Here is a 17,089-nt window from a genome sequence, read left to right on the forward strand (position 1 = left end):
TAAATTTGGGTATGAAAATTGCAAACCATCAAAATAACTAAATAAACTAAACTAAACTAAAAACATTTACCAGTGATTCTTGAGTTCCGTCAGCTTTACAGAGTCTGACCATATTCCTGCCAGCACTTTTTCCTTTTTTATTTTCAACTTTTATTTGTAGAGATTTTTTTAAATAAGGCAGTGAACTCTATTTGTCTCTAAAATGTTCAGCTAAATATGATCAAAAGTTAGGGCATGCAAATGAAATAACATTAAGACAATTTATTTAATTGCATGGTGTATTCATATAATGTCAGTCTTGTGTCATTGTATGCATCTCCACAGACAACAAATTCCTCTAAATGAATGTCAAGCAGTCTTACGAGGGCACCAGGAAGCGTAGACCACTGCCAAGGCTGTGCCCTGTCTTGCAATGTTAACGGAAGTCAAAAATTTAGTGTTTCTGCCCTGGAATTTAGATCTGCTCCAGAATTTAATGGGTTCATTCATTGCCCATCCTACACCCTTCCACTAATGGCGTTTTTTCATTACGTGGTACCTGCTCGACTTGCCTGGACTCTACTCTTTTGTTTTTCAATTTAAGCCAACAGGTACTTTTTTTAAGTATCATCTCCGTCGAGGTTCCAAGCGAGCTGAGGCGATACCAAAATGTGACGTGAAAACCTGCGGACTACTGACTGGTCAGAGAGAATCGTCACAAATCATTGCTAGCAACAGACGGGGGTGTCCTGAACAAACCTGCCATTTTTAAACAGTTTAGTCCAGCTTCTGTTGCAACAGTCAGAACACACTTTTTGAATCAAAAACAATACACCTACGACGTTCTGGGTGTGTGCGCTATGACGACCAGCCACGCTCGCTTCACACATGAGGCAGTACTGAACCTGAATAGAAAACGGAGAACGGGGCACGGCAGCCAAGTCGATCCGAGCCAAACCGAGCAGAGCTGATACTAGCGGTGGGTATGTTTCAAGACAGTTGGCCTAGAAGTTTCTCCGTAATCCTGCTGACAGACAAACCAACAAACAGAAATCAAATTTATCCTCCTCTTTATCAGCATCAGTTCCATAAGTCTGCCTTCTTTCCTGCCTTCTTTCAATGCCTGTCCTTTTCTCTTTCTCTCCAGGTATGACCAACCGGCCTGACTTGATAGATGATGCCCTAATGAGGCCTGGCAGATTTGAGGTCAAGATGGAAATTAGTGAGTGCTATAGGACCTTTTTTCTTTAGAAACAACTCAGCTTGAAATTCTGCTTTGAGTTAGTATCCTATCCTTTTAATGTTGTGCAAGTTCACACAGAAGATTATCCATGTTCCCAGGGTGCTATGTTCCCAGGGTGCTATGTTCCCAGGGTTCTATGTTCCCCAGCTCAATATCCTCTTAACATTACACATTTAGGAGACCCTTTAAATGTTTTAAGTTGTTCTACAGCTGTTATACTAAACCTCTGCCCTCACATTTGTGTGAAAGACAGTATTCTTGACTTTAGACATAGATTTTTCCACAGTAGCTGAACAGATTTTTACTGTCCTTCTTCCTCCGTTCTTTCCTCAATCTTTCCATTCTTTCTACTCAACCCCAACCTCCCCTTGACTTCTCAACACTATTTTTTTCTTTTCCTCATCCCGGTCCATGTTTTTTCTCCACCCCTCTTCCTATGTCCCTCGCTGCTTTGCCATCTCACCTCCAGGTCTGCCTGATGAGAAGGGGCGTGTCCAGATCCTGACCATCCACACCAACAAGATGCGAAGCTTCAACCTGCTCGCTCCCGATGTTGACATCAAGGAACTGGCAGCCGAAACTAAGAACTACAGTGGTGCCGAGCTGGAGGGGTTGGTCAGGGCTGCTCAGTCCACCGCCATGAACCGACACATCAAGGTCCCTTTGCACTTTGAAACAACATGTCCACTGAGTTTTTTATGACTTATGACTGATTTTATTGAAATAAAAAAACATGTTGAAAGCCACAATTTAAACAGCCAATAGATTAGCATGCTAGCAGATTAGCATGCTAGCAGATTAGCATGCTAGTGGTACTGCTAACTCAGCTACCCCCTATGTTCAAGTGACCATCCCCTTCCAGCTCATAGCAGTCTGCGGTTATAGCCCGCAGCAAACATTAAAGGTACTCTTTACATTTCTCAAAGCATTACGGGAACCAGGATGGTAAGATTTGATAACAGATCAATTCCACCAAAAAGATTTTTGTTAGTGGGAAAGCTCATTGTTGACCTTAGGAATAGTCATTCGACAAAACAACCTCAAGTCAAGGAGCTTTCTCTGAAGCTTTCACCCGCATATCTCAGGGAAGTGGAAGGGGTTTGGTAGCCATTGAGTAGGTACAGACTTCACGTCACCGAACAGAACAGACACTATGATAAATGAGCTTATTCCATACCCCAATGAAGGCCTCAGAAAAAGCTGGTAGTGGACCTTGAGTTAAAAACAAGTTCCAAAAATACTGGTTCACACTTTTTCCATGCTTTTGCCTCCTCCTGCTGGTGCGTTTTATTAAATGACATGAGATCAGGTATATTTTTCAAACTTTGAAGCCCTTCCCTTGTGAGCCACAGAATACATTATCAAAGTGTTTTAAGTAATTTAACAAGAAAAGTCATTAAAAAAGACATCATAGTACCCTAAAAGCGAAACAACTGATAAGTCGACTAATTAGCTTAAGAGGGTGCAGCCCTATTTCTGAGTTGTACTCAAAGTGGCCCTAAACCTGACATTGTTTTGATTTTATGTGTATATTCTTTTTCAGGCCACATCTACAGTGGAAGTAGACATGGAGAGAGCAGAGAAGCTGCAGGTCACCAGGAGTGACTTCATGGGATCCCTCAACAATGACATAAAACCTGTATGTATCAGGTCTTTCTAGAGTTTTAAGTCTCTGACTGCACAATGCAGTTTTATCATGTAATATTAAAAGGCAGAACACAGTTCCTAACTCTTCCTAATATATTTATCCAGGCGTTTGGTACAAACCAGGAGGATTACTCCAACTACATCATGAACGGCATTATCAAATGGGGTGACCCTGTCACTCACGTCCTGGACGATGGAGAGCTGCTGATACAGCAGACCAAGAACAGTGATCGCACACCACTGGTGGCTGTGTTATTGGAGGGTAAGAAACCACAAACATGCACACATATAAAGTAAATGGCACTATATACACTAAAACAAACTAATGTTTAGTAAAAAAAAAAGTTGTTAAATCAATTTTGTTGTTTTTAACAATTTACCAAATTTGCTATTATCAGACTTTCTACAAGATTAAATCCAATGTCCTGACACTCCAGATCATTAAGATCATACACAGATTTACACTGTTCAGAAAGGGTGCAATAGCATTAGAGGCTTGAGCCTCATGAATCATTTCAAACGCTTGTCTCTGAGTCTGACTGGAATTAAACACAGAAAGTATCTGTCTTAAATGGGTATGCTTACCTTTCATGGCAGCTGGATTCTCGCGATATAACGGGATCTCGTCAGAAACGCGGGATCACATATTGCACAAAAATCCATCTTGTCAGGCTTCAAGTAATGCATTTGTGCCTTAACACCCAGCCTTTCAACCAATCAGCATCCTGTGCGGAGCAACTAGCAGATTCAGCCGTGGTTTAGACAGGTTAATTACAGACAATATTTGTTTTAGACCAATGATGGTGTGATGGCTGTTGGTTCAAAACAACAATGATGGATTGATAGACAGATTATTCATCTAATCACCTGCCCGATGGTTTTCAATGGCGGCTTTTCAGATAGTTCTCTGTTAACCAACCCATCTGGCGCAACTTTCCCTGATATGAATACGTTTCTCTACACAATCTCTACAGCGTAGGTGGCGAGTGCTGGGGCTTGGGTGGGGTTCGGTCACTGCTCTGTCGGATGCTGGCCGGGCTCAGACAGAAAAATGCGGCCCGATCTGCACTTTAGCAAGTGCAAAGTTAGCACCACCCATAGAGTCAGAGTAACCATCTTTATGGGAAGTAACCCAGGTTGAAATAAAGGAGTTTTCAGTTAAGAAAAATGTATTCAAAGAGAGAAAACAAATATTTGCACTAAATTACTTAAACGACACCCCAGCTTTCACCCCACTGAATGGCTACACAAATAAAAACACGCTAGTGCAGTAAATTGTACCCCTCCTCTCTTCTCAAACCACACACACCCAGGCCCACCCCACTGTGGAAAGACAGCCTTGGCAGCTAAGATTGCAGAGGACTCGCAGTTCCCCTTTATTAAGATCTGCTCTCCAGAGAAGATGATTGGATACTCAGAGATTGCCAAGTGCCAGGCAATCAAAAAGGTAAGTGCTGCAGTGTATTTATCCCTTGTAGAATGTCAGCAAACAAGGAGACATTTGCATTTAATAGCAAAATTAGCAATGTCCCTGCCTTTTATTGTCTTTCCTTTGTCATTTCTTCAATCTTTTTTCCCTCCCTCCCTGTTTCAGGTCTTTGATGATGCTTGTAAGTCACAGCTCAGCTGTGTGGTGGTGGATGACATTGAGCGTCTGCTGGACTACGTCCCCATTGGGCCTCGTTTCTCCAACCTGGTACTTCAGGCTCTTCTGGTGCTGCTGAAGAGAGCTCCGCCAAAGGTCAGAGTTCATCTGCAACTTGTAACTTGCAACATGTGTATTATAAACATTTTGTCAACAAATCACACGAAAAGACCAAAATAAATTAGAGGGGTCATGGGTAAACAGATTTGAAAAAGCAGAAGACATGTTTCTGCAAATTGAAATCTTCTGTCTCCAATGTCTTGGATGTCAGTTTCCAATATACGGATGGGAAGTTGGGAAGTTGGGAACACGTTGTTGGTTTTGGTCTTTTCATGGGATTGGTTGACAGCAGCCGATTACATTAGCTTAGCATAAAGACAAGAAACATAGCTCGCTCTTTGTTTAGTCTGTACCAGAACTGAAGTGCAAAAACAAAATATTGTGTTTTTGGGGTGGTAATGTCCCTGACTAATTTTTGGCATTTTGCACTAGCCAGGCTAGCTGTTTCCCCCTGTTTCCTGTATTTATGCTGAGCTATGCTAACTGACTGCTTGCTTTAGCTTTATATTTAACTGACACATATGAGAATGAATATTTTTGTGGCAATAAAGTCAAAAAAGCACATTTCCAATAATGTGAAATATCCCTTAAGATGACAGCTGTATATTATATAGTTATCAGGCAACACAAATTATCACCTTATAATATTTTATTTTCTGTTTTGAGTTTTCTCCTTAAAGCATTGCTTCCTGTTTCAGTGCATTTTCCTATTTTGTTATTAATATTATTGTAACAAATAATAAAATGTAAGTGGAGTCCTATTTTTGTTCAAGGAAAAATACAGTGGGGTTTGAAAGTTTGGGCACCCCAGGTAAAAATTTGAATTAATGTGCATAAAGAAGCCAATAAAAGAAGGAAAAATCTCCAAATGACAGATTAGACATTCGTATAATATGTCACAAAAGTTAGATTTTATTTCCATCATTTACATTTTGACAGAAAACCAAAAAATGGCGTCAGCAAAGGTTTGGTCATCAGGAACAGTGGAAGTTAAAGCAAGATCTGGAAGACCAAGAAAAATATCAGACAGAACAGCTCGCAGGAGTATGAGAAAAGCAAGTCTAAACCCACGTTAGACGATCCATCCAGAAACACCTGGCAAACACTGGAGTTGTGATACACAATTTCACTATAAAAAGATACTAAAAATAAACCTCTTCTACGTCCTCACCACAAAAATCAGCGTTTGAAGTTTGCAAATGAACATAACGACAAACCTGATGCATTGTGGAAACAAGTTCTGTGGACCGATGAGGTTAAAATAGAACTTTTGGGCCGGAATGAGCAAAGGTACGTTTGGAGAAGAAAGGGCACAGAATTTAATCAAAAGAATCTCTGTCCAACTGGTAGGCATGGGTGGGTCAATCATTCTTTGGGGTTGTATTGCAGTCAGTGGCACAGGGAACATTTCACGAGTAGAAGAAAAAATGGATTCAATAGAGTTTTAGCAAATTTTGGACGCTAACTTGATGCCATCTGTGAAAAAGCTGAAGTTAAAGAGAGGATGGCTTCTACAAATGGATAATGATCATAAACACACCTCAAAATCCACGATGGATTACATCGAGAGGCGTAAACTTAATGTTTTGCCATTACCTTCACAATCTCCTGACCTCAACATAATTGAAAATCTATGGATAGACCTTAAAAGAACAGTGCGTGACAGACAGCCCAGAAATCTCAAAGAACTGGAAGACTTTTGGAAAGAAGAATGGGCAAAGATACCTCAAACAAGAATTGAAAGACTCTTGGCTGGCTACAAAAAGCGTTTCCAAGCTTTGATACTTGCCAAAGGCTGCCCGAACCTTTGCAGACGCCATTTTTTTTGTTTTCTGTTATTTTGAAAGTGTAAATGATGGAAATAAAATCTGACTTTTTGTGACATATAATACAAATGTCTGATCTGTCAATTGATGCCTTTTGGAGATTTTTCCATCTTTTCTTGGCTTCTTTATGCACATTAATTCAACTTTTTACGTGGGGTGCCCAAACATTTGAACCCTACTATATACAACCATTCTAAATTAAGTATTGTGGTGCCTTTAGGATATCCCATCTTAAACATTGTATCCTACAGTCTAAAGGAAAAATCTTTGTTGGTTTACAGATCCTCGCAAAAAAATCCCACTATATATTTTTATTTTTTATATTTTTCAATGAAAATGAGCATAATGATACAAATGATCATTTCCTCCAATATCACGAATCATATCGCAATTGCAATATCAGTCAAAATAATCACAATTAGATATTTTCCTCATATTTTGCAGTCCTGACCTAACCATGACCCATATAAATCTGCTGAAATTAATGTCTTACCTGTGCCTGTAGTTGTCGAAGCTCACAAGGTATTACTTTTATAAGCTTGGGAATGTAATTTGCCATGTGGTGTAATTAACAAAGCAAAACTTAAATTGTTTTTATTCTTTTTCCTGCAGGGTCGGAAGCTGCTCATCATCGGCACCACCAGCAGGAAAGATGTTCTGCAGGAGATGGAGATGTTGGACGCCTTCAGCACCACCATCCACATTCCCAACATCTCCACTGGGGAGCAGCTAGTCGACGCTTTAGAGGTACACACATGCACACACAGACACACACAGACACACACACACAAAACACATATGGTTTCTTGAAAATTGGCCACGATTTTCCGCCCATACACATAAGGACACACAGATGAACGTGGTGCATTTAAATACCCATCCCCCATTCTCACATTGTGTGAGAAGAAGAAAAAAACTACATTCACTAAAGGTACTAAAAAAACTTTAATGTCTTAAAGGTGCCCTGCCCAATGTATTTCATTATTTTGTGGTAATGTCGGCAGTTTTACCATGGACTCATTTTTTTGTGGAAAAAAGGCCTTGGTTACCTTGTTTCAAGCCATTTCAGCTTTGTATAGAAAGCCTGCTGGAAGACTCAGCTCAATTTGTGCCAGTTCTCATTAATATTCACTGAGCTAAGCTGCTTGATTCTGATTGGCTAATAGCTATTCAGTGAGAGCCTGGCTATCAGCATCCTTTACCCAGTGCAACTGGAGAGCTCATGAATAGTAATGCGTCAGATGTCAGACTGGCCAGCTTTTGTAATTGGCCTGATTTCTCCGCTTATTTCTTTTCAGTGGCTAGAGGAGGTAGTAGTTCATTTTCACATTCACGACATAACACAAACACATAAGTAAAAACGGTTTTGTGTAGCAGGGCATCTTTAAACGTTATTAAAAGGATGTTTCTTTGCTCTAATTACACATTCAACTTAACTTAATTTTTAACGTCACTTACACCGCAATATTGTTTCTCTTATCATGGCAACCGCACTTTAAAATTCCTTTTGTTTGACGGCATTTTACTTACTCAGTCTACCATATTTTCATTGTCTATTTCTTGCCTGTATTTCTTGCCTTGTATTTCTTGCCTTGTATTTCTTTCGTGCTTACTTGTTTGTGTGTTATTGTTTTGTTTTTCTGTTTTTTGCTGTTGCTGCTATGCTGCTACTTGTAACGACAGAATTTCCCCGTCGTGGGATAAATAAAGTATAATCTAATCTAATCTAATCTAATCTTTTACTGGCGGTCCTTCTTAATTTAGTTTTTTGTTTGGCGGTTTCAAAGGTAGTATTGGAAATCTACACCTTTCCAATGTCTTTGTTGTCTTTGTAGCTGCTGGGGAGCTTCACCGACAAAGAGCGGGCCAACATCGCCCATCAACTCAAAGGGAAGCGAGTCTGGATTGGCATCAAGAAGCTCCTTGTGCTCATTGAGATGTCGCTGCAGGTACGGGAGACTCACCAAAGCAGTTGGGCAGCTCTTAAAGCACCATAAGTGATAAGTGATGTGTAAGATGTTAGACAGTCTACAACAAAACCAACTTACAGCCCTGCCAAGGAATACTCTGGCACATAAACCCCTATAAAATCTAATTCTTTAGAGATTAAATTAAATTAAATAGATAAGTTGCAATCTATTTAGGGAAGTTCAGAGGTGCTGGTAGGTGGTAGGTGGTACTATCTAACTTTAGGACTGAGCAAGGTTAGCTGTTGCCCCTTGTCTTGCTCTTTGTGCTAAGATAACCGACTGCTCACGGTAGATATGTTTACCAGACAAATGTGAAAGTGGTATAGTGGTACTTTCTCATCAGACTGTTCACTCTCTCTCTTCCTCTGCTTTCTTTTACGGTCTCCAGATGGACCAGGAGTACAGAGTGACCAAGTTCCTGTCTCTGCTCAGAGATGAGGGGGCGTGAGTACAACCACTCTTCACCACATCATCATCACAACCCTTTCCATTGCTCGTCATCAGCTTCCATCGACTTAAACCCTCTTTTTGAATTCTCATCTTCATTCATTTTTTATGTTTTTCCTGCTATTACCCCTACCCCTGTTTTCTTTAGACTATTATGTGTATGTCCGTTATTGTTATTCCCATAAACATTGTTGACATAATGTACTTTGAAACCAGCTCAGTAATGTCACACCAGTATACACTGACTCCAACCTAGTAAGCCTAACAGTGCAGATAAAGGGCTAACAACCAGTCTACTTAACGGCTTTATTTTGCAATCACCAGGTTGAACGAAGGCGATCAAATCCGAATTTAAGCTGTTGGCCGCTCTTGCTGTGCACTGGTAAGGTCAACAGCAAAGCATTGAGACTAGCGGCTTAAGGTACAAAACCTGTAAATTGTGAGTTAGCTATTAGATTAGCATTTTAACTTTTATTTTGTTATTGCAGAAGCAGCTTCATGTAACTGTTTTGAATGGTGTTTTAGGGCCTTTTCACACCTGAAAGTCCCAACCAAGGTCTGGTCCAATGTTCATGTTTTCTTTACATTGTATACATTTGATCTGTTTAGTTCTGGTTTCACACTGCAATTATGAAAACACACTAAAGAAATAGAAAAACTGAAACATACAGCTGCTCTGAGCATTCACCGTCTTGCTCATATAGACTACAAACAAAGCACTGAGCTATTCCTGAAATTTCACACCTGTAATTCTGGTTCGGATCAAACTGAAAAGTCAGAAAAAACTGGACCAAACAAAGGAGGTGTGGAAGTGTGTACAGTACATTTAATATGTAAAACATTTACACTGAGGGTAAAAATTATTGGCTGAAATACACTCACCTAAAGGATTATTAAGAACACCTGTTCAATTTCTCATTAATGCAATTATCTAATCAACCAATCACATGGCAGTTGCTTCAATGCATTAAGGTGTTTGATCCTGGTCAACTCCAAACTGAATGTCAGAATGGGAAAGAAAGGTGATTTAAGCAATTTTGAGCGTGGCATGGTTGTTGGTGCCAGATGAGCCGGTCTGAGTATTTTACAATCTGCTCAGTTACTGGGATTTTCACGCACAACCATTTCTAGGGTTTACAAAGAATGGTGTGAAAAGGGAAAAACATCCAGTATGCGGCAGTCCTGTGGGCAAAAATGCCTTGTTGATGCTAGAGGTCAACAGAGAATGGACCGATTGATTCAAGCTGATAGAAGAGCAACTTTGACTGAAATAACCACTCGTTACAACCCGGGTATGCAGCAAATCATTTGTGAAGCCACAACACGCACAATCTTGAGGCGGATGGGCTACAACAGCATAAGACCCCACCGGGTACCACTCATCTCCACTATAAATAGGAAAAAGAGGCTACAATTTGCAAGAGCTCACCAAAATTGGACAGTTGAAGACTGGAAAAATGTTGCCTGGTCTGATGAGTCTCGATTTCTGTTGATATTCAGATGGTAGACTCAGAATTTGGCGTGAACAGAATGAGAACATGGATCCATCATGCCTTGTTGCCACTGTGCAGGCTGCTGGTGGTGGTGTAATGGTGTGGGGGATGTTTTCTTTGCACACTTTAGGCCCCTTAGTGCCTATTGGGCATTGTTTAAATGCCACGGCCTACCTGAGCATTGTTTCTGACCATGTCCATCCCTTTATGGCCACCTTGTACCCATCCTCTGATGGCTACTTCCAGCAGGATAATGCACCATGTCACAAAGCTCGAATCATTTCAAATTGGTTTGTTGAACATGACAATGAGTTCACTGTACTAAAATGGCCCCCACAGTCACCAGATCTCAATCCAATAGAGCATCTTTGGGATGTGGTGGAACGGGAGCTTCGTGCCCTGGATGTGCATCCCACAAATCTTCATCAACTGCAAGATGCTATCCTATCAATATGGGTCAACTTTTCTAAAAAATGCTTTCAGCACCTTGTTGAATCAATGCCACATAGAATTAAGGCAGTTCTGACGGCGAAAGGGGGTCAAACACAGTATTAGTATGGTGTTCCTAATAATCCTATAGGTGAGTGTATGTGCCAACAGAAACTGAATTTGAATCAATTATATTTGAATTTGAATTGTTAAACTTGAATAGTTGCATTGAAAAACTGAATTTGAATCACATAATTTGAAAGTGAATTGTTTAATTTGAATCATTGCATTGAAAAAATACATTAATGTTTATAACTAATGTACAGCAAACACTAAAAATACTTACATTTAAATGATTTTCGTGCCATCAGTGATGCCGTTCTAATTCTGCTTTGCTCCGCTTACGTCCACCATTGGGTTTTTAACAAGCCGGCAAAGCCGCACGCATAGGGTTGTGGTTGATATGGGAGCGCAAAACAGACACATTGATCTGCGCTCGATTGCTCTTCCTTCAAGATATTCAGATTCCGTTTTTCAATGCAGTGTTTCAAATTAAACGATACAATTTCAAATTATTTGATTCAAATTCAGTTTTTTATGCAATTATTCAAGTTTAGCAATTCAAATTCAAATATGAATGATTCAAATTCAGTTTCTGTTAGCACATATTTCAGCCCATAAAAAAAGTTCTCTTTTCAAAATGTCAGGCAAAACATATACATGTATGTACAGTAACTTTGGCTAACAGTTGCCCCTTTGGAAATAGGTGACATGTACAGTACATGATAATGGTTAACTAAGAGAAATGAGTCAGAAAATGAATTCAATAGTTTCAGTTACACAGCAATATCTACATACATTTTGTTAACATTAGTGAGTTAACCACCATGGGCTACTGGTCATATACTGAGAAATTTTGTAATGAAACATTATCATTATAAATTAAAATTATTATTAACTAAAATGCTTGAGGTTATTGGACAGAGTGCCAGTGCTTTATATTTCTTATGCATTGAATTTGTATTTTGTAAGAGAAAAAGTATGTTAAGTCAAACGACCCTTTGCCCCTCCATCCTTACATCTCTTTCATTATCAAAATGGATTTTTACATGGAAATGTGAACACCCAGTGTATTTTACATAAGTCTGCCCCCTACAGCTTATCATTATTATTTCTTAACCATAGGTGTATTAAATTTATGTAACATGACATTCCAAATGTCAAGCAAGCATTGCATGTTTTACTCCTCCTCCATCTTTATTTTACTGTTGCAATGTTATGACTCATTTGTATTCATTTTTGAACATAAATGATTCTTTAGAGTGTTAAGATATTTGAGCATTTTTTGGCTTTTATATCATTGAATATAATTTGTAATCCTGCTTCTTAAAGTACATATTTCAGGAGTCGGTTGCACCAACTCTTTGTAAATCAGAACTTGGTGTAGTTAGTAGTGTTCACTTGATAAAGTATGACTTAATTAAAAGGGCTTGCACCACACAAACCACACGCAATAACACAAGTTATTTTGTAGAGATTGGATCTTATTAAATATTTAAATGCAGTAACTGCCAAGAGTTAATATGACATGTACTATAGTCTCCAAACATACTGGCCTTAAAGTTACAAACATGCTAAATAGCTAGAAGAAACAAGAAAATATACAGGGCTTTAAATTGAACACCAACCAAATACTGGTAAATATTAACTTTGGCGGGCAACATTGTAAGGTTACCAGCCAATTTTGCCAGTGACGAATGTAGCGAAGAACACTGCGTCTGTTTTAAATTGCCAGGCTGCAGAAGACTTTAATGTATATCTGCCATCAACCCAAATAAATACTATTCAAAGAAACACATATTGTAAGTGGCACTCATAATCGGTTTATTTTCTTTTGAAAACATTTGTTTAGTGGAAAATCTGATAACTTTAAAAATGGCTAGTACATTTTTAAAGTTATCAGATTATTTATATATATATATATACTGTGTATATATAATGGAGCGTAAAAATATGGTGAGGGCCTTAAAAATAGGGCTGCTCCTGTCAACTACAATCTGTCGTTTAATGTAATTAAACTCATATAATATCAATGGGGATTTTTCCCCTGTCTGCAATTCATGTGACATTTTAAAGTGCCATGAGGAAAATGCGATTTAAATAAAAAATGAAAGATAGCTAGAGGTTTTTAAGAACTTAGCAAGAACTTTACACACAAACATGTTTAGTAGTAGTGATTTTACAAATAGATGTATAGAAGAACCCTAACCTGGTCGCCCCTGGTGGAAATCCCAGAGTACACAGCCTTCAGGTCTGCAATGAAATCTTTTAAGACTATTTTTGGATGGCATGTTGGAGAATTGAGGCTTGCCGTAGTGTTTTGGCAATATTACAAATCTATTAAACCTTCCATACACGGAATAAAGAGTGAAGTAGTCTCAAAAGTAATCAATGAATAATGCTGTTACATTGTGGCTCTCTTCTTGTTTTATAGCCGGTTAAATCCTGCTTGTGGTTTTTTATTCTACTCAAGACACCGCCCAGCATTGTGCTGGTGTTGTGTGAGTACACTGAAGTAACATTCACACAATCCGCAGGAAATTGAAATAATGTTTTCTGCTTTTTCCTCATTCTAGTGATCGCAGCTTCTATGAGTAGAGGGGGTGGAGGATTGAAGCAAGCATCGGGCCACCAACAAGCCACCTGTTGGACAAAATAAGGAATAAGAAGAAAAGATCTCCCTCTTGTCCACCTACCCAGTGATCCATGCGTCTGTTGATCCACATAAATACACACCTGGTCAAAGAGAGGACACACACAATTCCTCTTTATCTCAGCATGTTTCCGTAGTCAATACACTGTACTATCAAATTTACTTCATTGAAATATCCCAGAAGAGTACTGGAAGTCATACTGTTAAAAAATCTGTCATCTTTAAAGAAATCGCAATAGATGATTGTAAAAAATGTTCGGGTTTGTGCATTGTGCGTAAAAAATGACCCCAAAAAAATATCCATATATGTTTTCAGCTATAGTATTTGTTGTATTGGTTGCATATCCCTTGTCCTGCTAAAGATAGTTATAGTTTGTACGATATATATCCTCACAAACCGAAGCGGAATCAAAAGAACAAATCCAAAACTGACAGAAAATCCCCAAGCTATTTGAATATTTAAGACTTGAATCTATGACATGCTTTTAGTGAATATATAGTGACTGTTAAAAAAAGAAGTTGTTCCATGTGTAAATGTAAACCCTTTAAATATACAGTATGTAACTTGTTATTGTTCTGTACATAGTATATATAGAAAAAATGCAAAGACAAAATGCAGTATGACAAGAATTTAAATGATCGGTCTCAAGTCTATTTCGTACTATATCAGTATGATTCTTCTTCCCTATTGCTCCAGAGACGTTGACTTTACCAGGTTATTGTAATAGTGAAAGTAAATGTTAGATTGTTGGCCTGTCTGTTCGTGTTGCTTACAGTACAGTTCAGTCTAGCTATTATAGCGACGGCATCATCAGTGTTAAAAAAAGGTCAACACTTTTAACATTGCCTTTAGTAATTATCTCAGCAGGTCTTCATTGGAACTCAAAGATAGTGTCCGCTCGCGCGCATGTGTGGGGAATTCAACGCTACATGTGTCCAGTGTGTCAGAGAGTGTGTCTATGAGTGTATCACGGCAGAACATGCTTTTGAGTGTGAGCATGTGTGTTTTAGTGTGTGTGTGCGTGTGCACATTTAAATCCAGGTTTAGACAGCCAGTGGTTAATTTGTGGGGTTTTTCTCATGTCACGTGTTCAGTGCTTATTGTCCAAACTTCTTATTTTGTTCTGACCATTGAAGATGTGTGTGTATGTGTGTGTGTGTGTAAATATACCCACATGCAGATGTATTATTGCAATAAAAAGCACAGATGCACAGGAAAAAAAAACTTCCAGCTGCTTTGGTCTTATTCATTCAACACCAGCCGAATTACCTCCATAGTATCGAGTATTGAAAAATCTCTAATCATTAATACCAAATTTCAATACTTTAGGAGCCAATCTCATCAGCGTCAGCAAGCCAATAAGCATGCAGCATGCTTCTACTCTAATAAGGCTGCTGATTGGCTGTAATCATGTTGTAGAGGCAGTCAGGAAAAAGTCATTATGCACAGAGGGCTGTAGTCAAGTCCAAGACTAGTCTAGACCGAGTCAAGACCAAGTCCAAAGAGGTTCAAGTCTAAGTCAAGACCAAATCCATATGAGAGACAGTCAATACTGAGACAGAAAAAAAAGAATCATAAAGTATGACATTGTGTCTGTGGCCAAAATGAAAATGATTAATGCCTGATGATTGAGGTATATGATGCGGCCAGGTACATACAAGGCGACCAGTCTTGATGCTTGTATAGATTTTGAATTAAAGTGCTCATATTTTGGCTTTTCCCCTTCCCTTTACTTTGTGTAATATATATTTTTGTGCATGTGATAGGTTTAAAAAGTGATAAAGCCCAAAGTCCACCCCAAGGGGATTTACCGTCTTTCAGAGAAAACACTGGACACAAACTGCTCCAAACAGCTCTTTTGTAGTCCAGCCTTTACTTCCGTGACAAACGTGCGTCACTTTGACTTTAACACACGTTATAATGCTCGTTGAGCTGGGCTGGCCTACCACTTGGGGAACACAGGACGAGCACAAAACAAACATGCTAAATAAACATATGTTTATTTTTAAAGCAGACTTTAAATTGCAATGTAACAATTTAACAAATCGAGCTTACGAAATCTTGGAGACGGTGGCGGTGTGTAACAGTGAACAATCAGTGTTCGACTATTGAGATGCCTCTCCAAACGCAGAAACAAGGTGCTATCACACCATAAAATGTTAAGACACGTTAAGAAAAAAGATTTGTATTTTGCCGTAACCCAATGACATGAAAAGTAATAACAGCAATCAGTTCATCCACAAAAAGGGTCACGGTGTACCCAGCACTGTCACGTTCACCAGCCAGCTTCAAACAGGTGAACAAGATCTCCACTTCACCATTACACAAAGTGGAATGAAAGTATAAAGTCCAAATCTACACTAGTTGTTTTGTGTTATTTAAAATATTTATGAAATATCTGGTCATGCCAGATGGGGGCAGTGCTTGCCCCAGCAAACTCTGTGTGGGGTCAGACCAAGCTGCTAGGGATGGGGGCCGAGACTGAGAGCTACATGGAAAAAAAAACAAGCCCCCAAACAATATTATTGCAAATCTGATCCGTGTGCATGTGAGACAGCCATGGCTCACTGAGGTCTCTGCATTATAGCTTGAATGTTATTCCTGATTTTGTAAATGGCTTTGGATAAAAGCATCTGCTAAATGATTAGATGTAAAGGAGGGTGTGACAGCAGTCGTGTCATCCCCCCACCCCAATTGCAGCCATGTTTGTGTGCTGTACTTGTGCTACATCTGGAGGAGACATCTATCTAGTAAATTCTTTTTTTAGGTTATGCACTCCCAGCAGCTAAATGAACCTCCACTTCAGCCATGGGTTATCCTCAGCTCCTGTGTCAAGGTCAACACTGGACATTGCACATGCACGGCTGACAAGAAGAGGCAAGGCAGGCCTGAGTCTCGCAGCATGGAAACCTGAAGGTTGAGCAATGTGGGTTTATAATGAATCCATCATTTCCATAATTTTAAACAATAGAAGTTGGCATATAGATAGGAAGGCAGTGCAGAATAAACAAAATACATTGCAGCCTACACCAATGGGGAACACAAGAATCAACCAACCCCACATATTAACCCAATTGTTAAAGTGACTGGCTCTGCAGGAGTGCCCTCTTGTGGATGGAAAATAATACAATATATTGAGGAAAGGCAAGAAGGAAATAAACAAATATAAATTCAGGTCTTTTGTTATCAACTGGTATCTTTAATTCAGAGACCATTTCACATTGTATCAAACAAAACAAAATGAACATTAATGGATACTTCAAAGTCACAAATCTGTTTTGTTCCTTATACATTTTTGCTCAAATCAATGCCATAGTTTTGCATTTTTAAAAATGGGTGGGTGTGTGTTCACTACAACAGATGTAAACCTTCAGTGTGAAGTAATAAAGTAGCACACTGTAAATAGGTTGGCTTTACAGTCAATCATAAGGAGGGATTCTCTTATAATTCTCCCAATCCTTACAAATAAAATGCTGGCGCTGGAATTGAAAAAGAGAAAACTACTCACTATGTCGAAGCTGACGTGTGTGTGTGTGTGTGTGTGTGTGTGTGTGTGTGTGTGTGTGTGTTTAATTCACATTGTATGTTTATCCTAGTGGAAAAAAATAACATTATGTTCATACTTTACATAACACA

At 39.0% G+C, this 17,089-nt stretch overlaps 1 protein-coding gene across 3 annotated transcripts in view; it reads left to right on the top strand.

The window, feature by feature from the left end:
- LOC116683397 (vesicle-fusing ATPase) overlaps positions 1–14,680 on the top strand; it is a 61,699-nt gene extending 47,019 nt beyond the window's left edge. The window contains exons 12-22 of one of the 3 annotated variants that reach the window (XM_032509867.1): positions 1,127–1,201; positions 1,692–1,879; positions 2,766–2,861; positions 2,975–3,131; positions 4,183–4,316; positions 4,464–4,610; positions 7,013–7,147; positions 8,236–8,349; positions 8,759–8,814; positions 9,142–9,199; positions 13,376–14,680. In XM_032509867.1, the coding sequence (XP_032365758.1) occupies positions 1,127–1,201; positions 1,692–1,879; positions 2,766–2,861; positions 2,975–3,131; positions 4,183–4,316; positions 4,464–4,610; positions 7,013–7,147; positions 8,236–8,349; positions 8,759–8,814; positions 9,142–9,172 (1,133 nt within the window). In that variant the 3' untranslated portion in view covers positions 9,173–9,199; positions 13,376–14,680. Of the gene's footprint in view, positions 1–1,126; positions 1,202–1,691; positions 1,880–2,765; positions 2,862–2,974; positions 3,132–4,182; positions 4,317–4,463; positions 4,611–7,012; positions 7,148–8,235; positions 8,350–8,758; positions 8,815–9,141; positions 9,200–13,375 lie in introns of those variants that run through there. The other 2 variants (XM_032509869.1, XM_032509868.1) reach the window with 2 other exon arrangements.
- The last annotated feature ends 2,409 nt before the right edge of the window (positions 14,681–17,089 follow it).

This window comes from Etheostoma spectabile, unplaced genomic scaffold, assembly GCF_008692095.1.
Source record: "Etheostoma spectabile isolate EspeVRDwgs_2016 unplaced genomic scaffold, UIUC_Espe_1.0 scaffold00018970, whole genome shotgun sequence".
In the NCBI taxonomy this organism is placed as follows: domain Eukaryota; kingdom Metazoa; phylum Chordata; class Actinopteri; order Perciformes; family Percidae; genus Etheostoma; species Etheostoma spectabile.